Source organism: Akebia trifoliata, chromosome 10, assembly GCF_017979445.1.
Source record: "Akebia trifoliata isolate Shusen 1 chromosome 10, ASM1797944v1, whole genome shotgun sequence".
NCBI lineage: Eukaryota > Viridiplantae > Streptophyta > Magnoliopsida > Ranunculales > Lardizabalaceae > Akebia > Akebia trifoliata.
In genome coordinates, this window is record NC_141384.1 from 4,645,049 (window position 1) to 4,670,124 (window position 25,076).

The window sequence follows — 25,076 nt, forward strand, 5'->3', positions numbered from 1 at the left end:
TTTTCAGAACCTGCATCTAAACACACAACAGTATTCACCTACTCTAAATAGTACTTATGAAAGTATTTATGTTTTAAGTACTTCTGACTCCTGCATTCACACGGGCCCTCAATGCTTTGAAAGAATAACATTTTAAAAGAGTCAAAACAGTATTTTTACAAGAAGTGCCGAAATTGATTTTTTTCAATTTCGTTTTTGTGAAGAACTATTTTTCCGTCAAATTTTTTTGTGCGGTTCCAATATTACCCTTTACAGTAAACACTCTATATTTTGTTTTTTAACCCCGACCCCACGAAACATAGACATAAACCTCACACCCTCTCTCGTTTGAACTTCAATTGAACCTCGACAGAGCACTCGTTTTGAACCTCGACAGAATGACAGACCCTCTCTCGTTTGGAACCTCAACAAAACCCTCTCTCATTTGGAACCTCGACAGAACGACAGAACCCTCCGACAGTGTCTTCTCCCTCGGGAGACTGCGGCGGCGAGTTCTCCCTGAATTTCTAATCTTTGAAACCCTCGACAGAACCCTCAAGGTATTTTTGGTGTTGTTTCAGATTTATCAAACGCAATCTGTTTTGTAAAAAGTTGAAAGATCTTGAATTCTATCTGTTCTTCAATGAATTGAGTCCAATTTTGTATCTATCAATTGGGTATTTCTTCTATAGCTGATTCTCTAACCTTTTTTTAACAGTTTTAAGGATTTGTGTTTTTTAGTTTTTGGTTTGGGGTTTAGCTTGGAATCAGATTCATTGATTTGGTTTCTTTGATTTCCAATCCCTTTTTGTTGATGGAAATCTCCCTATTTCTTTGTTTTGTTTTCTTGTGAAGTGTTTTTTGTTTTTTCAAAAATGTTTTGAGGTGAAGTGGATTCCTGCTTTGTAGTTCATTACTTGCATGTTTGAGCTGGTGTGTTGTGTAACTAATTAGAGTGGATGCATATTGCTTGCTCATGGATGAGGTTGAATTTACTTATTTAGTTATTTAATTTTTGGTTGAGTTGAGTCAATCTGAAGCCTCCTTTGGGAATTTCAGCAGGCGTTTTGGTTTTAAAGCTGAAATGCGATCATCTAATTTGAGTGATTTGAATCTTGGCTATTTAACATTCTGTAGATGAGATACCCACTTTTTAGTTCTGAATGATACTCACATGTGCTTTGTAATTTGCCCGAGAGAATACATTTTTATTTTCATGAGACACATACCATGCATTTCTAGCACTGTTTGTGTTTGCATGTTATACATTGTACACAAGAAAGTAACTGAAGCTCGTGAACACTCATTTTAGCAGTAGAATCATGTTCTTCGTATTCAATATTGTACAGATATGGAACTGTTTAAGTTAGCCCGAGAAGGTTCAAAAGTACAGATGCCACGACAACATTAAATCAAGGATAAAACACTATAAACTCAAAAATGAAACAAAACTAAGAGACTCTGAAAGGGTTATCATCCACAGAACCTTGAGACAACTGTTCCTAAGACTATTAGGTGAACATGCTGAGCCCACCATATGTAATTTAGTCATTCAGTCCATAATGAAATTCTGATTCTTTATCACTAAGCACTGCCTTGAATGATCAACATTGTGCTTGGATAATCCCATTAACTCAAGCTATGAGGTTGCCCGTATAACAATTTCTAAAAGGAAGCAAAAAGATAAATCAGTGTTAAGCTGAGTGACTTAACAGGACAATGCTTTGTGTCACAACCAGTAAGGTTGTTTCTCAGCTAAAATCATAGTGAAGTTGAGATTCATGAAAATTTTAGTCAGGGAAAAATTCAGAAAAACGGGGGAAAAGTCTGCAAAAATTCAGGAAAAAAATGTTCATAATTAATTATGGAAAATATAAAAATATATAAAACGATGGATTTTATTGCCACACCAACTTTTGTTAACGCCACCCCAATTATATGTAAATCACTAAAGAATTAGAACGCACATTGGGGTGGCATTAGCAAAAGTTGGTGTGGCAATAGAAGCTCTCATATATAACACGTATTAAACAAAATTTCATAATTCATATCATAAAAATGTATTTTCCCATATTAAACAAAATTTCATAAAAAATGTAATATACAAATGCATTCTCAAAACATCGCAAGTAAGTTGGGACTAAATCACAAATTCTTAGAATTGCAACTTTTTTTAAAAATTGATAATATCAAAAAAATGATAAATAGGAAGTTTCATTTTCTATTTGTATCCATTGAGAGAAAGGATTTCTCCTTGATCTTTATTTGAGTTATAGACAGTTTCGATTTCCCACAAAGATAGAATTGAATGGAGAGTAAGGATTCATGTTGCCAACTACAAATAGTTGGGTAGGGCATTGTAAATGAAGACAACGACCTAGAGGAAAATAGTTAGTTACAATTCATCAATTATGTAGTTGAACTTACAAAGTGAACTTGACTCTGTGACATGCCCAAAAACTTCTAAATCACAGGCAGTTTACAAATATCCAAAGGGCTTCTTAGATGTAGATCAGTAAAATCCACAAAAATAAGTCATCTCATCAATTTATTTGCTTACTTATTATCTTGCTCCAATTATCAAAGCTAATATTATTGGGTCCGAAGATAAAATCTGTTAATCTAACTATTAATCCAAAATTTTATGATAATATTTAATAAGACGAAATCAAAAGTAAAATATCGAATCTCTAACAAAGCATAGTTTAACTTGAACTTATCTAAGATTAAACTATCAAAATCATAAGAATAACATTCTATCCAATGACCACTACTTAAGAAATTAGTATTACAATAAAACATTGAAGCATGATTGAAATAAATAATTCTCTAAGATGATCTTGTTTAGGCTTCATCGACCTCTCTAACGGAGGTTTAGTCACAGATCATAACAAGAATAATAAAAATAAAAAGAGAAGAGAATAGGGAAGAAAAGTGATGATCCTTTATTCATCTTGACTTGAAATTGACATAGTACTCTTTTTGTTTACAACGCTTGAACAAAAAGTAAATCTAAAAACCTAAAAACTAAAAATTAGAAGATAACTAAAGAAGATGATCTTAGAGGAGATGAGATGAAATTTGGTTATGGTTTGGTTTCTTATTTATAGAGACTAGATTAGGGTTCCTTTAGAATTTGGAACACTTTCGTATTTTACAAGGACTCTGAACCCTAGCTTGCTACTTTACAAATCACATCGTATCAACATAACACAAATCTCGAGAAAAAGTTTACTTACATCACTTTGTCGTCCAAGGTGTTCACCGCACCGTGGTACTTATGAACCCAATGACTTTGGTTTTCGGTCCATTGTTTTGTCTTGGGTCTTGAATTGTAATGCATGTCTTTAATTATCTTAGTTCATCATTTTGAATCTCACGATTTTGACCTATTATATATAAATAACTATAATTAGTTCGAAGAATCATAATTTTATTAAAAAAAATAATAATTATGGACTATCAACACATTATGTCTATTTCGAGGATTTTATGTATTATTCCCCATTAAATTCTCTGTAGGTAGTGCTCAAGAAATAACTTTTTAGACCCTGGTCATTGAGGATTTTATGTATTATTCCCCATTAAATTCTCTATAGATAGGACCCAAGAAACAACTTTCTAGACCCTGAACATTGACTTTTTCACTTTCTCCAGTCGTCTTCTTCGATTAAATTTTATTTTCTGATAGTTTTCTCCATTGATTTCAACTAAAAAGACACTGATGTAGTGTTAGCCAAAAGGCCTTCAATGATCAAGTTAATTCTAGATAGAAAATACAGAGCAAAGAGAAGAAGTTTAGAAGTAGAGAGTTGTAGAGTGTTGTGAGGTTTGAGTGGGAGAAGCCCCCTATATATATAGTTGGCCCATTAATTCAGAGCATGTATATGTTGTCTAGCATTAATAACCTATGATGTCATTATGGAATTAAAGACCCACTCTCCTAGGCTCTTAATGGCCTTAAAGCTCCACTCTTTTTGGCTTTCATAACTAACAAGAGGAGTGACTTTTACAATATGACTACTTCAACTCGGTAGTTATTCAATTCCTCGAGTTGACTCAGTTATGTTATATACCTAAGGTTTGTTCTGCCAACATTGCTCTCAATTATAATTTTTTCCCTTGATAGTACTTAAGTAATTGTAAGTTGTAATATTTGATAGAAAGATTGACTCTCCTAAAGAGATTGATCCTTGTGTGGGCATTATATTAAGGGGTTGACTCATCGAGGAGACCAGAGTATCTTATGATGAATTAATATGAGTTTGGCTCTTTGAGAAAGTGGAACCATGTTATAACAAAGTGGTTAAGAGGTTGGCTCCTTGAGGAGGTCATACCACCCTATGAGGTAACGAGTGAAAGGGTTGGCTCAAAGAAGGCTGAACCATCTTCTATTAATGAGTGAAATGGTTAACCCCGAAAGGAGGTTGAACCACCTTATGCAATGAGTGAAGGGGTTGGCTCCTAATGGATGCCAAACCATCTTATTTAATGATCAAAGGGGTTAGAGCCTTTTGTAGTTGAACTGGTTGAGGTATTAATTTTTGATGGGTCGGATCCATTGGATATTTGAACCATTTAGATAATTGGATTTGGATCGGGTTGAACCGGATCCAAATGTCTTGATTTGACAACTTAACTAATCCCATGGAGTGTAGGTTTTTTTTTTGGTCCTACACACATGGTGTTCAATTTGGGATTCTATGAAATCTCGGATTGACTTTTTTTATCGTAAAAAATTCTTGTCATTAGATTCTTGTAAAGTATCTTATTTTTGTGACAAAAATGGCACATGGCTTACCCATAACTTTCCTCTATCATAGTTTAATAATTTCTCAAGTCAACTCATCTCAATTGGATTTCAAGGTGACTCAGTTCCAAAACTCAGTGGAACATTCCAAGGTCAATTGAAGTGAGTCAACTAAAAAAGGCGCCAAGTTGTCATAAATTCGATTTTCAAAATGCTTGATCTTTATCCAAATAATCCATTATCTTCATGCCCTTTTATTTTAAAATCTATATTCAACTGTCTTCAACATCTTGAAAAAAAATCCTTGATTTTTCTATAAAAAAATTCATGGATTTCTATTTCCTAAAAAAACTTATCTTGTACATGAGTTAAAAAAGAGATAGATGTTAAAGTTAAAGAGGGTACAAAACTTTTACCTAAAGGTGATAGATGATTGGCTTTGGGGAGAAAAATGAAGGGTCATTCCTGCTAGGGATGAAGATGAGGGCATTTAAGTCATTTTCTACAAGTCTCTCAATGAAGATTGAGGTCAAGGGTTACATCATAGTTTGAAAGCAGCTGGGGGCATCTCAAATATTCACCAAGAAGTGGAGGTGTATGTCTAAATTATCCTTATAAATTTAGATAGCTGCTATTGGCACCCCAACTTTTATTCATTACACCCCAATTAACATAAAAAAAAAAGGGTGAATCCCCATTTCGTGTGCTATATATGACGAAATTCCGATTTGGGTACACTGTTCATTTTAATTCATAAAACATGCTTTTACAATGAATTTGTCACTTTTATAATCTACAAATTCGTGAATTTGTCACTTTATAGTCTACGAATTCGTTGATAAAATACCAGTGATTTTACCTTATCAATGATATTACTAATAATTTGTCAACAAATTTGTTGATTATAAAAGTGACGAATTCAGGGGTAAAACATGTTTTGGGAATTAAAATAAACAGTGTATCGAAATTAGAATTTGGACATAAGTTTCACACGTTTTGGGAAAAGTCTAAAAAAAGAGAGTCAATTATTGAAAATAAGTAAAAGTTGGGTTGCCAATAACAACTCACTACATTTAATATTTTTATTTGACCGTATGAGTGGACCCACGGGCTTTAGTAATGTGGACTAAATGATGATGCGATTGGGTTTCGGGATGTGGTTGGGTACGTGGCTGACCTAGCAAAGGCATAGAATCTTAGATCTTTTTCATCGGGATACATAGAAAAAAATATGTGCGGTTCTGTGCTTTAGTCACGTCAGCCGCGCACCTAACCGCATGCATTCTTATTTATTTATTTGTTTTGTTTTTTTTTTTTTTTTTTGTTTTTTTTTTTTTTTTTTGGAAAGTGAGGTATCCAAGCCTCTGATTGCACCCAATTAATTCTTGAATCACGTGCCGTCCCCCCTCCCCCCCCCCCCCCCCCCCCCACCCAATACGCACACCACGTGACTTTTGGGATAGGTCCATGATAGTGGCCCTTAGGGTTTGATCAGAACTCAAGACCTCGGACTTGCCTTGGCCATCTCACCAACCCTTTGGGGTAAGACCAAACTCTAGTCCAACTATTTTTTTTCCTCCAACTCTATTAAGACGAAAAGAAATATTGAAAAGTATGCAAGGCCACCACCTACTCTATGGTTGAGTCATCAACACAAAAAATTTTGGAAAAATGCTGAAATGACATAAAATATTTACTACGATTCTCACAAGTCTAACGTGAGATGTGCACATAACCATAGATGTGTTTTCTCGCGACACGAGTAAAAATCATCTACGGTTATGTATGCATGTCCACGTCAGAATTGTAAAAATCATAGTAAATCCTATGTCACCATAACACGACTCAAAAATTTATGATCTCTTCCTCTATGACTCACGCGCTGCTTCTTGGACTTATGGGGATTTAACCTTTGACGATTAATCAACTTTGTATTGTATTACTCATACATTGATATACCAAAACATTATATTATGTGAGTATAATTCTACACGAAGGGACTATGATTGATCTTCCTACAGATGTGCATACTCCCGTGACATAATACAATAAAGAATCTTCTAAGAGGCATTAATATAGAATCAAATTAAGAAATATAAAAAAAAAAAAAAAAAACATGGAGGAAACATGCCTACAAAAAAAGAGAAAGGCTCACAAATATAAATGAAGATGAATGTGTTTATATGAGACTAATTGACTCCAGTTGAATTTTAGTAGTGAATTTGACTTTAGCATCGAAGATTATTTGATAGGTGTCATACCACTGATTAGAGAGGGACTCTTTATAAGTTTAATAGGATTAACTTATATTTATGAGAGTATTAGATTATGTTATTTTGTATCATGATGTACATAGATACAGAATAAGCTATTCTTCCAGTCCACATTGCTCTTTGCCTTCACATTCCAAAATCTCAAAAAGTAAAAAAAAATGGCAATAACAGAAATAAAATAAAAATTAAAAAAATTCTACAAAACTTATCCGAGAGCACCGTCATTGGATTTTATGGGACATATGAGGATATATATCTTGAAGATCTATTAATGATGACGTTGAGGAGTAGTGTAGATATATGTTATAGAAACCGCAATTTGATCGAACAAACCCGAGAACTCAATTCATATGACTCATGCATTTCTTTTTTGAAAAGAAAAATTTTATTTATTTTTTTTTTTTTGAACGGAAAAGGGGAGGGGGGGGGGGGTGGGGGCTGTTTTAAAAATATACCATTTTGGTAAATAACGATTATTTTCAAAATGGTAACTTTTATTTATTTATTTAAAGTAACTAGTAATTAACTTGCTTTTATAACATGCCATGAGAAAATAAAATATGATTATCATCATAATTAATTTTTTAATCATAAAAAGCGTAATTTAGTTTTATCACCCTAGTTAGAGCATCTCCAACACAGTACCCTCTTCTCATAAATGAGTCTTTCAGATATTGTGAGTAGTAATTATGAGTATCCATGTGATACGGACTCCAATCATGTTAGTTAGATGTAACAACTCAACATTCACTAAATTAATTTAAATTAATTAGGACTATCTAGAGGGCTTCCAATTAAATAAACGTTTCAATCAGTATCAGGTCTGTTCACTCTCTTGCTTGGTTGCTAGTTCTTTGGACTTATGAATGAGGGGGAGTCAAAAAATCACAATTCTTTGCAAAATGATAAATTTTGGGGTGATTTTTATTTGATTAGTCATGGTCGAATTATGGAATCGAAGATGGAGCTCAAATGACACGTGGCAATGGTGGACAATTATAACTCTAAAGAGGCCAAAACGAGTTAATATAATGAGACCAAAGAGTCTATGTCAGCCTTCCTTAATAAGACGAAAGGACTATTGAAAAATATGACTCCCACGCTTCTTATTGGTCTTCTGCATTTAATCTGGGATGACTAAGTGGTTAACACTCCAGACAATATCTAATAATCTCTCCTCCATGAGTCTCCGTAGTTCTTCATTTTTAGTTTTTTGGGAATATCATTTTGATAAATAACAATTATTTTCAAAATGGTAATTTTTTTTACAGTAACTAATAATTAATTTGCTTTTATAACATGCCATGAGAAAAACAAAATATGATTATCATCATCAAAATTAGTTTTTTTAATCTTAAAAAAAGGATAATTTAGTTTTACACCCCTAGCTAGAGGTGTCAACTGAGCCATTTGACTTGCTAACCCCATCCGACCCACCTCAGAAGAGAAGGGTTAGGGCCTTGAGTACACCTGAAAGATAGGGTAGACCTCGAATTTTATTTTTTTTTGACAATTAACTCTCAGCCAGGTTAGGGCCTAATGATGCCCAAATCCAGCCAGTTATTATATGTTATATGTGTATATAATGTATAGATAAATGTATGATTTTATAATCGAAAATAACTAAAATACATCATAAATAAATTATTTACTTTCATCTCTAACTATTTGTTTTTACAATAATGATATCACCACACCATTATGTCATAAATAAACATTTTAAGTGATTTGATCTTGAAATTACACCATATAATAAGATTACTTATGCTGTTTATTCAAAACATAACGGTGTCATAATATAATTGTCCCCTTTTATTTTTTAACAACGGTAGATATTATAACTCTATTTTGGTGACAGCAATATTATCAAATGATTCCAAATGATTTTAATTAAGTGCATGGATTTATACCTTATAGAATTTGAAAATCAACTCCAAGTCCAGCATGGACTCGTTACGGCCAAGTTAGAGCTCAACTAAGCTCAGCCCTCAGTCATTGTTTGGACTACGTACCCCTCCCTTGACTAAAAGCCGATGCTGTTGACTAGTATCCACTTAACGTTTAAAGTTTGATTTTATTCAATTAAGTAGATTAAACAGTTTAATCACACTTTTGTACCTCAAGAAAATAATAAGAGTCTTGATATGGACAAGTTCAGGAATCATAGATCTGTACGTCTCAGGATACACTTTTTTATGAGGAAATGCAATCATGTATTCCGAAGCTTATAGATCTATGGTTCTCGAACTTGTCTACATAATATGCCACCTGGTGAGTCATACTATCACGACTCAAATAATAATCCAATAATGAAGTTACATTAATATGAATGTAAGGATGCACAATTTCAATGTTCATGATTTTTTTTATTTATTAAAATGACTCTTAGTATATTAGGATTAAATATCAAAGTGACGGCATTTTTAGAATTCAAATTTTGGTGTCAAATCACTTTTATTCTTTCTTCTCTCAATTATAATAGTAAAGACTTAAATGTACTAGTCTGGTACTCATCGGACCCATTTCTTATGATATCCGTAAGAAATGGAACAGATCCTTTTAGTGGGTTTTCTCCGTAGTTTTAAGTGGTAGAGATTTTACATCTTGAAAACAAAATCTAATTCATCACCTTTGTGTAAATCATGGTTTAGATCAGATTAAATAAAAGAAAAATTGAGAAAAAGGACAAATTTTGAAGTCTGATAAAGGCTTTTCAAATGAACGGTCCATAACCTCTAATTTTTAAACGATGGAGATATTTGTGAATTGGTGATGTGGCTCTCCCTCTATCGCAAAGTATATCAGTATAGAGAAAAATCACTCGACTATTAAACGATGGAGATATTTTCTTCTCCTCCTCTTTCCGAGAACCTTCTTTCTCTATCCCTATCTCTCTGTCTCTTTCTATATCCATCTATCGACAAATTTTAATTTTAAGATTACAAATTTTAAAAATATTTGTGGTGTCACATGGATTATCATATTGGCAATGCAACCTTCTTGATTTCATGAAAAAACTCATGCTCACAAAATAAATTTTTTTCAAGCTTGATTCAAGGTTTTGAACATTAACAACTACTTAGCACTCAAATTTAAAATTAAAATTCAACGGTGATAAAAAAAAATTTTGTAATTATTTTCGGTTATGAATTTCTTCCTCTACAATGTGATCTAATCAAGAAATTTCGTTCTTTGACTAGTATGGGTAAAACTATAGAATGAACGATGGACTTTAATTGACACGTGGCAATTGTGGACAATTATAGCTCTAAGAGTAACTCCAACCGGGAGTTTTAAAAATGCTTTCAAATTGACATCTATTTCAAAATAAGGACTCCAAGCCTTTTTTTCTACACCAACTGTCCCACCTCCAAATCACCATTCATTGTTTTAAAATACTATTCAAATGAAATTTTTTTCAATTATGAATGTCTTCCTCTACAATAATGTGGTATTGGATCATTCCACTATGTGATCTAATCAAGAAATTTCGTTTTTTGACTAGCATGGGTAAAACTATTGGATGAACGATGGACTTTAATTGACAAGTGGCAAATGTGGACAATTATAATTCTAAGAGCAACTCCGACCAAGAGTTTTAAAAATGCCTTCAAATATTTCAAAATAAAGACTCGAAGCCTTTTTTACTACACCAACTGTTCCAACTTCAAATCACTGTTCATTATTTTAAAATACTATTCAAACATATTTAAAAATTAAAAAAATATAAGTATTACTATTGGCACTCCAGATTTTACTTATTGCACTCCAAGTAAGAGAGAAAAAAGAATTGCTATTGGCACCCAAACTTTAACTTATTGCACCCCCAATTTCTTAAATTATTTATCACACTCCAATTAAAAATTAACATGCCCTCCAAACATTACAAAGGTTTGTCTCAAATTATAATCCTAACATTACAAAACATTATAATACTTGTTCAAACAAATTTTACAGTTGTTTACAATTATGATTAGGCTCATTTAAAATTCGAAATCCAAAAAAATATAATTAATAATAATAATAATCAAGCATTATTCAAATTGTTTGGACCGCGGTCAGACCATTATTCAATTTGGTTGGATCATATTATGTTTAATAACATATATATATATATATACCTTAATTTATTTTCATATGCAAGAAAATCTTGTAAAATTGGTGATTCACAATCAAATATAATTTTTGAGAAATTTCCATCGAATTTGATCGATTAATTGATTTGGTTTGATTTTTAAAATATTACATGAAAAGAATTTAAAACTTATAAAAGACAAAAGTGACATTTAAATCATGCTACATGAAAAGAGGAGGCCAAAATTGGTATTTATAAAAAGTTGCATATAAATCTTGCAAAATATGAAGTAAAGAATAGTGATTTAAATGCACTTTCTTCAAATGAGAGCACAGTTGGAATTTGGTTCGATTGTTCGAGCCTCCATATTTGGAGTTTTAAAGCATGAACGGAGTTGCTCTAAAGAGACAATGGTTTTTAAACTCATCTGAGACCGAGACGTATTGCCTGAGTTAACTCGGTATCGGAGTCCAACGAGATCAACTTACAAAGTGTTATGAGACGACCGTGTATCGTGAGATAAGCGAGTCGTCTCAGACGATATTTTTGAATATCTCGGGCGAAACGAACGAGACAACGCAGAAAATGTTTAACTCGCGAGTTAAACGAGATGTATCGGACGAGATTTTGAAAATCTCGTCCGAGTCAACCGAGACAAACGAGTTAAGTTGGATTGCATATTTATCAATTTCTGTTGGGTGCTGTTTTGTGGCTATATTTCTTCTTGGAACCAAAGAACCAAGGTGAGCTATAGATATTATCCTTCTTCCCGTCCATTACTAAGATTTTCATATATAAGTCATTTACTTTGCCTTTTTTAATATAATTTACGTGAATGTTGAATCTGACTAGTGGAACTATCTATTAAAACAAACATCTTACATATCATATGATCCTATTATGGAGATTGAAGCAAAAGATTGAAGGGAAAGTTAATCAAAGAATTTCATGAGAACATTGGTTCAAGAAAGTTTTATATTACCAAGTTGCTCTAATTTATATGCTCATTCGACTAATAACAAACGAGATTTTTTTTTTAATTTTATATATATTTTTTTTTTGTTTCATTTTTTTAATAAGAATCATTTCTGAATTTTTTCAGAATTTTTCAGATTTTTTAAATGGTTAAAAACCATTGTCTCAATGTTGAATGAGACGAGATGTATCATCCGAGTCAACTCGGTATTAGAACTGAACGAGATGAGATGAAATACCGAGTTTAAAAATCATGAATGAGACCAAAAACGAATTAATATAATAAGACCAAAGAGCCAAATTATATATCTATGTCCTTAATAAGATAAATGGAAATGTTGAAAAATATGCCTGCATGACCACCTTCTTCTCTACGACTCCCGTGCTTCTTCTTAGTCTTCTGCATTTAATGTCCAATGACTGAGTCATTGGCACTCTAAAAAATATGAATGATCTCCTTTTCTATGACTCACGCGTTTCTTGCTAGAGAAGAAAACTTAATAGTGGCCAATGATTATTGATCCTTCTTCCTGAAAAAAAAATATATTAAAGTCCTTATCACACTATCATGATCACTATTATTTAAAATCAAGTGCATTGAAAATTGTAAAATACATTTTTGGTAAATAACAGTTATTGTCAAAACGGTAAGTGTTTTTTTCACAGTAACTGGTAATTAATTTGCTTTTACACTCATTTATTACTTAATTTATTTGATGTACTTGTATGTACATACATATAGAGTGTTTCGTTAGATAAAGTTTTGTCTTATATGATAAGAAAATTTTTGATTTTTAGTAAAGATGATCTTCTCACCATAGAGATCATCCCATTCCGAAACTTTCTGCCCATAATAATGAAAAATGTTTGGAATCGATAATAAAAAAAAAAAAGTTGTTCTAAACAAACTTCTTTCGACATTGTACTCAACTCTGCACTGATGTGGCAATGCACAACGAATTATAAATTTTTTTCTTTATAAGTTGGTGAGATCTAAATACAAATGATTGATAAGTTGGCGAGTTTTAACCTAATTGGGATGTACTCAATTTATTAGGATGCAATTCCTCGCCCCTACAAAAAATGATGTACTTATTCAAATTCTTATTTATTACTTAGTTTATTTGATTTAGTCTTGTATTGGTCTTTAAGTAAACTTGAAAGTTAAATAAAAAATTCTTTTATATTATCAATTATTTTTATTTATAATTAGATTTTTTCTGCTTTTATTCTAAAAAATCTCCAAACTAATGCCAGGGCCAGCCCGAATCAACTGGCCCATTTAGCGAAAGGGTGGGAGAATACGTGTCACCCCAGCATTACCCTTTAAAACCCGTCCATCACGTTGCATTCAAAATTTCACCAGATCAAATATTAGTCCTCTCTCTCTCCATAGATGTATATATAAGAGCATTTTAGGCATTATGAGAAAACCATCCTTCTTGCGGCCCCCTTTTCTCTTCTCACCAAACATAACTAACTGAATTTTTTCTTCTCAGCCCACATGAAGAACTCGAACCAAATTCTTTCTTCTCTCTTCTTTCTTCTTCTTACTCTCTTTGGAAGATCTCTTCAGTAGTTTGTTGGTCATGGCTCATCAACACACACCTCGGTTGGAGTTTAATGTTGGAGTGGTCCTTGATAAGGAAAGTTCAGTGGGAAGGAATGGTTTAAGCTGCATGTCCTTGGCACTCTCTGACTTCTACACTACTCACAGTTTCTACAAAACAAGATTGGTTCTCCAAACTAGGGACTCAAAGAAAGATGTCGTTGGCGCTGCTTCTGCAGGTATTTTTTTTTTACTATTTTTTTTTTATACTTTTAATTTTAACTTTAAGTGAGATTAACAGGCCAGACTTTTGGTTGCATTTTTATTTCAAAACCTTCCTTATTGAACTAAGGGAGCCAAAATCATTTTTAAAAAAATTAAATACTACATAACCCTCCCTCCACTTTTTAAATTAAATACTAGGGGTGCAACTTGATTCGATTTGGTTCGGTATGAAGCCAAATTGGAATCAACCGACTTAGATCGATTCCATTAAATGAACCAAATTTCCATATAATCAAATCAACCCGAACCGAGCTAAGGTCAATTTGGTTTAGCTCGATTCTATGGATGCCAATATCTTAACAACCTAATTGAATCAACATATTTTAATAAAAATAAATAGATAAAAATATAAAATCTCATATAATGAGTCATTTATCTATCCATCAATAAAAAAAAATCATGAATCCATTAAAAAAAAACGGTTAATAGTTTTTTCATCAATTAAAGAAAGTCATTAATCTCATTCATCCAAAAAAAATGTCATTAATCTATCTATAAAAAAATAATCAATTTATCCATAAAAATAGGTATAATTTATTAAATAGATTAATAATATTTATTTTTAATTTTATTAATATAAAGATTTATCTCTCTTTGGTTCAATTCTTATAAGGCATGAACCAAGAACCAAACCAAATTGGTCGATTCTCTATTTTGTTAAGTCGGAACTGAACCGAAGTTCATTACAAACCAATCCAATCCAAAACTCTTAGTTTGGTTCGGTTCTCGGTTTGAACCAGACCAAGTTGCACCCCTATCAAATACCTATTGCATTCTCTCTCTCCTCTCTCTCCTCTCTCTCCTCTCAACATTTATTTCCTTCCCAAAATATAGTTGGTTCCACATAACGCGTTTTAATTTATTTTTTGAGTCAAATCAAAGAGTTATCCCATCCACTCTAGGCCTACCTGATCAAGTCAAATTGAATCTCGATTTTCAAGAAACAATAATTTGTTATTGTTGTTCCTTCCTTCCTTGTTATTTAAAAGGAAAATACACAGGACATTTCATTAGACACTGAGCTAACGTGGAGGTGTGCATGTAGCCATAGATGCTTTTCCTCAATATATACGAGTGAAAAGCATCTATGCACGGTGTTGTGCACACCTCCATGTCAATTCGGTGTCTAACGTAGTGTCCTATACAGTCACTCTAGGACAATTCTATTTAAAAACTACTTGGTGGCATGTGCAAACACAGATGTATAAAAAGACTTCATTTGTAATTTAAAATATTGGTTTAAGGGTTATTAAAGAATAGATTGTAAAAAATGATACTTTTGTAATTTTGAAAACTAAACAAACGCGGGTTGCAATTTTCTTTATTTTTTACCAGAATGACTTTGATTATATTTAATTGAAATATAAAAGTGGGGGCATTTATGACCACCCAAATTTTGTTGTCGAAACACTTCTACTCCACCTTCTCTCATTGTAATAGCAAAGGTAAAGGATGTATTTTTCACTTGGTTTTGTTAATGAACGAGGGCATTTAAATCATCATCATTTATTTTTCGAGTTAGACTGGTCTAAGTAAAATAGTCACCCTCTTACCCATACCAACACTTCTGAATGCGCCATATGGAAAAAACCCAGCATGGAAAAAGGTAAATATTACCTTAGAATGGGGAATTTGACAATGTCAGCCAGCTTAGAGTTTTATGTCTATAAGGAACACCAAGAAATGTTCGTATGGAAGGGGGACTTTGAATGTGTTAATCAGCTTAGAGTTTTCTTGTAAAGAATGGTCAAGATTGACGACTCAAACGTTAGGTCAACATCTTATCTCGATGATTCATGTTGAAATGTCCAAATCAACTATTGGAACAAGGTCACAATCGTTGATCTTGAAAATTTGAATGTTGATCTCGATGATTCATGTTCAAATGTCGAGATTGAAAATTTACGAAATGAGGAGGCAAAGCTTAAGGATGCATTTTAACATATTTTTTTATACATTTTTATCCCATTATTTTAGAAAAATATAATTTGGTAGAGTTTTAAATAAAATTAATTTCCGGAAACAATGTTAGCCAATTGAGATTATGATTTTCGATTGCAAAATCAGGTTTTAAAAAACATTTAGCCAAATGAGATTCTAGATTTTGAAAATAGTTTGCACAATCTGATTTTTACAATCTATAACAGAATCAAGAATCAAGTTCTACAATTCAAATCAAGAATTAAGTTCTATAATCCAAACCAAACGCCCTCTTAGTTTTGTAATATCTTTCCTTGGTGTACCCTTCCTTTGGAAGTATGGATTATTGTTATCAAATGAGGGTAATGAACATCATCATTTATTTTATTTTTTTGAGTTAGGTTCATATAGTCACGGTATTCCCATACACCGTGGCTTACTAACACCATTGGGTGCACCGCGTTGAGAACAAGCGAGCCATAGAAATCAGCTATAGCCAATTTTTTCCTCCACTTGGCATGCTAAAAAATGTTGGTGAGGGTGGGGAGTCTTACTACATTAGTAAGCATAGAAGTTCCATTTTCCATCTCTCTTTTTTTTTAAAAAATAGGGATATAGTAATAAATTAACTTTTCATTATAATAATAAAAAAAAAGTTAGAATTATGCAACTAATAATAGTTGCTTGTCAAAATGGTAATGTAAATATTTTGTTTGGCTTATTTGGTCGAATTGGTCGAACTACCCAAAAAAAATTTATAATAGATAGTAAAACATGCTAAGATCAAAAGTTAAGAAATTTTAAAATTTTCTAGCTCGTGACTTTTAAAAACATCAGGCTAGCTAGGATCAAAAGTTGTGAAACATTTAAAATATTTCTAGTCTGTGACTTTTAAAAACACCATAATTTTTTAGTAAGGCATCCAAATGACTAATGCTATATATACTTTTAGAGTATATTAGTGTGAGTTACCGATAAGGCAAAAACATATGCCAGGATCAAGGTATGATAGTATGGCATTGTTCCACCTAACAAACGTATAAATAATAGTCAAATAAATGTTTAGATTAAAAATTATGGCATTTATAAGAAACAGAAATCTCGTTTCTAAGTTATTAAAAAAAAAAAAAAAAAAAGGACCAACTAGTTGCACTCCACTAATTATACATCGCACACCAACCTAAAAAATTCTTTATTTTTTAAATATTTTTATAACTTCTATTTTAACCTATTATTTGCACTCCGACACTTAAGAGTCTGTTTGGATTGATTTCTTTAAGTATTTCTAATTCTGACAAGGAGTCAAAAGCACTTACTCTGTTGGACATTCAATGCTTTTTGAAAGAATAATTTTTTTAAAAGAATCAAAATAATATTTTTACAAGAAATATCGAAATTGATGCTTCCCAATTTCATTTTTACGGACAGGTCAAATTTTTTTGTGCGGTTCCAATATTACCCTTAACAGGTTTTCGACCCCACGAAATATAAACATAAACCTCACACCCTCTCTTGTTTGGAAGTTGGAACTTCAATTGAACCTCGACAGAATGGCAGACCCTCTCTCGTTTAGAAACTCAACAAAACCCTCTCTCGTTTGGAACCTCGACAGAACGACAGAACCCTCCGACAGTGTCTTTTCCCTCGGGAGACTGCGGCGGCGAGTTCTCCCTGAATTTCTAATCTTTGAAACCCTCGACAGAACCCTTAAGGTATTTTTGGTGTTGTTTCAGATTTATCAAACGCAATCTGTTTGTAAAAGTTGAAAGATCTTGAATTCTATCTGCTTCAAATGAATTGAGTCCAATTTTGTATCTATCAATTGGGTGTTTCTTCTATAGCTGATTCTCTAACCTTTTTTAACAGTTTTAAGGATTTGTGTTTTTTAGTTTTTGGTTTGGGGTTTAGCTTGGAATCAGATTCATTGATCTGGTTCTTTGATTTCAATCTCTTTTTGTTGATGGAAATCTCCCTATTTCTTTGTTTGTTTTCTTGTGAAGTGTTTTTTTTTTTTTCAAAAATGTTTTGAGGTGAAGTGGGTTCCTGCTTTGTAGTTCATTACTTGCATGTTTGAGCTGGTATGTTGTGTAACTAATTAGAGTGGTTGAATATTGCTTGCTCATGGATGAGGTTGAATTTACTTATTTATTTATTTAATTTTTGGTTGAGTTGAGTCAATCTGAAGCCTCCTTTGGGAATTTCAGCAAGGGTTTTGGTTTTAATGCTGAAATGCGATCATCTAATTTGAGTGATTTGAATCTTGGCTATTTAACATTCTGTAGATGAGATACCCACTTTTTAGTTCTGAATGATACTCACATGTGCTTTGTAATTTGCCCGAGTGAATACATTTTTATTTTCATGAGACACATACCTTGCATTTCTAGTACTGTTTGTGTTTGCATGTTATACATTGTACACAAGAAAGTAACTGAAGCTCGTGAACACTCATATTAGCAGTAGAATCATGTTCTTCGTATCCAATATTGTACAGATATGGAACTGTTTAAGTTAGCCCGAGAAGGTTCAAAATTACAGATGCCACGACAACATTAAATCAAGGATAAAACACTATAAACTCAAAAATGAAACAAAACTAAGAGACTCTGAAAGGGTTATCATCCACAGAACCTTGAGACAACTGTTCCTAAGACTATTAGGTGAACATGCTGAGCCCACCATATGTAATTTAGTCATTCAGTCCATAATGAAATTCTGATTCTTTAACACTGAGCACTGCCTTGAATGATCAACATTGTGCTTGGATAATCCCATTAACTCAAGCTATGAGGTTGCCCGTATAACAATTTCTAAAAGGAAGCAAAAAGATAAATCAGTGTTAAGCTGAGTGACTTAACAGGACAATGCTTTGTGTCACAACCAGTAAGGTTGTTTCTCAGCTAAAATCATAGTGAAGTTGAGATTCATGAAAATTTTAGCCAGGGAAAAATTCAGAAAAACGGGGGAAAAGTCTGCAAAAATTCAGGAAAAAAATGTTCATAATTAATTATGGAAAATATAAAAATATATAAAACGATGGATTCTATTGCCACACCAACTTTTGTTAACGCCACCCCAATTCATATGAAATCACTAAAGAATTAGAACACACATTGTGGTGGCGTTAGCAAAAGTTGGTGTGGCAATAGAAGCTCTCATATATAACATGTATTAAACAAAATTTCATAATTCATATCATAAAAATGTATTTTCCCATATTAAACAAAATTTCATAAAAAATGTAATATACAAATGCATTCTCAAAACATCGCAAGTAAGTTGGGACTAAATCACAAATTCTTAGAATTGCAATTTTTTTTAAAAATTGACAATATTTAACACTGGATAAAAAATCAAAAAAATGATAAATAGGAAGTTTCATTTTCTATTTGTATCCATTGAGAGAAAGGATTTCTCCTTGATCTTTATTTGAGATATAGACAGTTTCGATTTCCCACAAAGATAGAATTGAATGGAGAGTAAGGATTCATGCTGCCAGCTACAAATAGTTTGGGTAGGGCGTTGTAAATGAAACATGACCTAGAGGAAAATAGTTAGTTACAATTCATCAATTATGTAGTTGAACTTACAAAGTGAACTTGACTCTGTGACAAGCCCAAAAACTTCTAAATCACAGGCAGTTTACAAATATCCAAAGGGCTTCTTGGATGTAGATCAAGGACATAAACAGCTATTTTCTTTAAATATGACATAATTGTGACCTAAAATGCATGTGTTGTTGAGTGTCAGCATATTCACCAAGTTAAGGTTTGAGAATAAGTCGGGGTATGAGTGTCGACTTTGCTCTAACAACATGAAGAGATAAATTATATGGTGATTTAGATCTACTTTGTTTGTTAGCATGTTTGGTGTGACTATTACATATGGTTTTATGTATGATGATACATGTTTTATTATATGATAGTTGTCATGTTTTTTATACAGGTTTTATTTTTCATATGTCCAATATTTAGGGGAATTCTATCGAATTTTTTTTAAATAAGAATAAGTATATTTGAGTTTAAAATGATGTTATAATGTTCTTATTTAATAAAAACAGTAATTGTTACTTTTTTTAGCAGAAGTTATTGAGTTATGACGTTAAAACAATAATTATTATATAAGGGCATTCTAGTCATTTTGATATAATCCAAAATATTTTCCAAACACAAAACTCTGTGAGAAGTACTTCTGACAGTACTTCTCAGATCCTACATCCAAACGTACAACACGTATCCAGCTACTTCAGAGAGTACTTCAAAAAATACTTCTGGGAGTACCTATGTTTTAAGTACTTATGGCTCCTGTATCCACACGGCCCTAACCTTTTAGGGTTTAAGCTTTATTTTAACTTGTAGTTTTGTATTCTTTGCTCGTGCTCTACTTTGATCGTGTTTTGTGATTGATATTGTTTGAGTTCTCTTTGACTCAACTTTATTAAGTCATTGATTTTTTTAATCATTATTTAAAATTTAATCTGAACTTGTGTATTTCAAGAGAATGTAATTTCGAAAACATGGTTCCGAAACGAAAAAATATTTCTTGCAAAAATTACTGAACTAGCAATAATTTATTTGAGCATAGCTAAGGAAGAACCAAAAAAAAAAAAAAAAAAAAGGAGTGCAATATTTGTTTTAAACTATTTTTGGGTAATCATCCAATTGGAGTGCAAATGGGAATTTTTAATTGATGGCATGCAATTGGTAATGGATGGTGTGCAACTAGTCGGTCCCAAAAAAAATAGCAAATTTGTCCCTTGAGATTATTAAAATACGAATTCATTGTTTGATGACAATTGAGCTAGTTCATAATATAGATTTTTTTTGAAATGAGACATTTTATTAGAATATATTTAAAAATAACTTGAATCTTCAAAAACAATGAAAATTTTACTAAAGTGTCTGTTCGATATTGCATGGAAAGCCAAATTACATTGTATTCGAAATCCTTGATTTCGCTTTTCTTTCTTCAAATACAGCTCTAGACCTGTTAAAAAATGTAGAAGTGCAAGCCATCATAGGACCAGTCTCATCAGCACAGGCCAACTTCATGGTTGATCTTGGAAGTAAAACACAAGTGCCCATTGTTTCTTTCTCTGCAACAAGTCCATTTCTTTCTTCTGCTCGAACTCCTTACTTCATTCGAACAGCTCAAAACGACTCCGCTCAAGTAAAAGCCATTGCTGCCATTGTTCAAGCTTTTGGATGGAGGGAAGCCATACCCATCTACGAAGACACAGATTATGGAAATGGAATTATACCTTATCTAACTGATTCCTTCCAAAATATCAATACCCAAGTTCCCTACAGAAGTGTCATTCCTCTTTCAGCCACAGATGATCAAATACTTAATGAGCTTTACAAGTTGATGACAATGCAGACTAGAGTCTATATTGTACACATGACAATCTCTCTTGGTTCACGTCTTTTCTTAAAGGCAAAAGAGGTTGGAATGATGAGCAATGGGTACTCTTGGATCATCACAGATGGACTAACTAATCTTTTAAGTACCATGGATTCTTCTGTTATTGATTTGATGCAAGGTGTTTTGGGTGTAAAGCCTTACATTCCTCAATCGAAAGAACTTAAAAGTTTCAGAGTTAGATGGAAAAAGAAGTTCCTCCAAGAGAATCCAAACATCAAAAGAGCCAAATTAAGCCTTTTTGGGCTATGGGCATATGATACAGTTTGGGCATTAGCACTGGCAGTAGAGAAAGTTGGGTGTGGAAACTCCCACTTTGTGAAGCCAAAAGTCAACAACAACTCGAATGATCTTGAAACGATGGGAGTCTCTAAGAGAGGTCCTGAACTTTTGCAAGCAATTTCAAATACTAGATTTAAAGGCTTGAGTGGGGAATTCAATCTCGTCGATGGACAATTACAATCGTTTACCTTCCAGATACTTAATGTGATTGGCAATGGGGGGAGAGAGATCGGTGTTTGGACTCCAACATCCGGACTTTTGAGGAGATTGAACATGACTAGTAGAAATATTTACTCGGATTTTAAAGCCAATCTCGGAGCCATCATATGGCCTGGAGATTCTACAGATGTGCCGAAGGGTTGGGTAATTCCCACAAATGGGAAAAAATTGAGGATTGGAGTTCCAGTGAAGGATGGTTTTAATGAATTTGTGCAGGTGATGACAAGGGACCATACAACCAACTCAATGATGTTCACTGGGTACTGCATAGATGTGTTCAATGCTGTTATGGATGCATTACCATACACCGTCCCTTACAAGTTCATCCCATTCCAGAAGGCTGATGGCACAACTGCTGGGACTTACAACGATTTGGTTTATCAAGTGTATCTTCATGTGAGTTCAAATATACTTTTCAATTAGTATTTTTGAGTGAGTTTTTTATCTTTGTGTTTAAAAGGGAATACTTTTGCTTGCTAAACAGAGATTTGATGCCGTCGTTGGAGATACAACGATTATAGCCAACCGATCCTTGTATGTAGATTTTACAGTACCATATACCGAGACTGGGATTGCAATGCTCGTGCCTGTCAAACATCGTGAGATTAAGAACAATGCATGGAGTTTCTTGAAGCCTTTAACCTGGAATCTTTGGTTAACAGTTGGGGCCTTCTTTATTTTCACTGGTTTTGTGATTTGGGTCCTTGAACACCGAGTAAATGATGAATTTAGGGGGCCAACAACTAATCAGTTGGGCGTGATGTTATGGTTCTCTTTCTCGACACTTGTTTATGCCCATAGTAATATTTCTTCCATCTCTTTATAATTTACAAACTATATGTAGGTTTCAATAGACTTCGAGGAGTCGGCGGTTCAAAAGAACCAATGTTATATGGAACTGTCTTTCGACATAATATAGTCTGGTGTAATACATTATCACACCATTAGACCAATTTATGAAATATTTCATGGGTAATACATATAGATCCCACATTGTTTATTAGCAAGTTTTTTTCATAAATGAGGCAGCCTTCCAATTAGTTCAGCATCTCTATCATCTTTCATGGAGTTTAATGAATTAAGCTGATGGGTACATTGTTACAAATTTTAGAGCCTAAAGCTCACCTCCATACCTATTTTTTGATAATTCAATAATTGTTTTGATGAGTGCAGGGGAGAAGGTAGTGAGCAACTTGGCTAGGTTTGTGGTGATCTTATGGATTTTTTTTGTGCTCGTACTCAACTCGTGTTACACAGCAAGTTTAACATCAATGTTGACGGTTCAACAACTTCGGCCAACAATCACTGACATCAAACAACTTAAAAAGGCTCACGAATTCGTTGGCTACCAACGACGTTCATTCGTGTTTGAGATCTTGAAACAAATGGAGTTTGATGAATCTAAGCTCAAGGCCTATGTTTCCCCAGAAGAGTACGACGAAGCTTTATCAAAAGGGAGTCAAAATGGTGGTGTTGCCGCTGTGTTTGATGAAATCCCCTACATAAAGCTCCTCCTCACCAAATATTGCTCAAAGTATACTATAGTTGGATCCACGTATCAGAGCAATGGATTTGGCTTTGTAAGTCTCTCTCTCTATGACCACCACCACCTGTACATAAATAGGATTGGAATCCATTGACTCATAAAATAAAAAACTCACACAAACATACAATCCCTTCCTTAAAACACGAAATCCAACTGTCAAGATAAAACACACATCTATAATCTATGAATAATCATCTATCCTTGTGAAATATCTCGACGACTGGATTTTGCATCTTAAGGATTGGGATTGCATGTTTGTTTATAATTTTTTTATTTTTTTCCATGAGGCTACAGATTCCAATCCATATTGTTGAGTTTAGTCCCACATTGGACACAAATTGCCTTGTCTCTCTCCTTGTAAGATCCTGGGCCTCTCTACTCATAGCCAATTGGTTTTGAGTCGGACCCCAAATTTACTATGGTATCAGAGTAGGCCTTTCTCTTCTTTACATCACCCAATTCATATCTCCACATGCTTTAGCCCAATTTGGCTCACACACGCAGGGGCATGTTTAGTTTAGTCCCACATTAGACACAAATTACCTTGTCTCTCTCTTCATAAGATCTTGGACCTCTCCACTCTTTGCCAATTGGTTTTGAGTTTAACCCCCAAATTTATAACATATAAATATAGGTACGTAAATATGGGGGATGCTAATGTCCCATACAATCATTGTTTTCTCCAACGTAATCATTGAAATGTAACTTTTTTTCCTGGTCTTTTAATAATAAAATGAAAGGAGTTTTACAAAGGGTTTTTTAAACAACTTTATATGATTTTATGATATTTAAAAAAATATCATCACACAACGATAATAAAGTCCTTGCTTTTTTCATTAATGGAAGACAAAATAGAATTTCCTTTTAAGGGCTATTTATGGGTTAAAAAAACAAGAAATTTGAGGTTAATAACTTATAATGCTTGCATTGGATGATAAGAGTTTCCCATATTTAAGTAATGATGTATTTAAATCTTAGGTCGATTTGATAAAATTTTTATAATTTTTGCAGGCCTTCCCAAAAGGTTCTCCTCTAGTACGCGATGTTTCGAGGGCAATTGTAGATGTAACAAAGGGAGATAAAATGAAACAAATTGTGAACACATGGTTTGGACAGAATACAAGTTGTTCAGACGTGGGACCTTCACATAGTCTCACTTTAGATAGTTTTTGGGGTCTCTTTCTCATAATTGGTACCTCTTCAATGTTAGCCTTACTTATATACTTTGTTGTTTTCTTTTACAACCATAAGCATATATGGAGAGACATTGATCCCGGAACATCAATATGGCAAAAAATTTGTATCATGGCAAGACAATTCAACAAAAAAGATCTGTCTTCTCAAACTTTAAGGAAAACCGAACTCCAAAATCTGCCCAACATAGAGGTTATGAGTGTTGAACCGACAGAAGGAACGTTCACTCCCTTGGAAGACCACGGATCACCCTCCACCGATTTTGGCAAATCAAACCCAGAAATATTAACCATCCAAGGTCATACAATTGATGAAAGAGGTTGAGATTTAATTGATTATAGATATTACATGCAACATTGTCAAATTGATCCATAATTTGTGTATTAGTGTAACAATTGCTATGTAACATTTTGTTTCAGAGAATGAACTAAATGACCTTTTCAAGGATTGCAATTACTTGAAATTATTTGATGGCTGTTACTTATTACCAAAGTTTAGTAATTTAAACTTTGTCCACAGTGCTCGTTTTTTTTCTGCCAAAAATTCTAAGGATGTATCATCATTCTATTAATGATGAAGTGTTGGGAACATGCATAGATGTGATATGG

General features: G+C 33.1%; 1 protein-coding gene across 3 annotated transcripts; it reads left to right on the forward strand.

Moving 5' to 3' along the window:
* Window positions 1-309: 309 nt before the first annotated feature.
* LOC147392872 (glutamate receptor 2.7-like) lies at window positions 310-25,076 on the forward strand. Of its 3 annotated transcripts, none has more exons than XM_086456259.1 (5): window positions 310-539; window positions 20,785-22,124; window positions 22,213-22,528; window positions 22,902-23,308; window positions 24,286-25,073. In XM_086456259.1, the coding sequence occupies exons 2-5, from the start codon at window positions 20,856-20,858 to the stop codon at window positions 24,790-24,792; spliced, it is 2,499 nt and encodes an 832-aa protein (XP_086312385.1). In that variant the 5' UTR covers window positions 310-539; window positions 20,785-20,855; the 3' UTR covers window positions 24,793-25,073. The 3 variants fall into 3 exon arrangements, with proteins under 3 accessions (XP_086312385.1, XP_086312383.1, XP_086312384.1); XM_086456257.1 differs by lacking the exon at window positions 310-539 and adding an exon at window positions 13,628-13,840 and having other exon boundaries at window positions 24,286-25,076; XM_086456258.1 differs by lacking the exon at window positions 310-539 and adding an exon at window positions 17,323-17,518.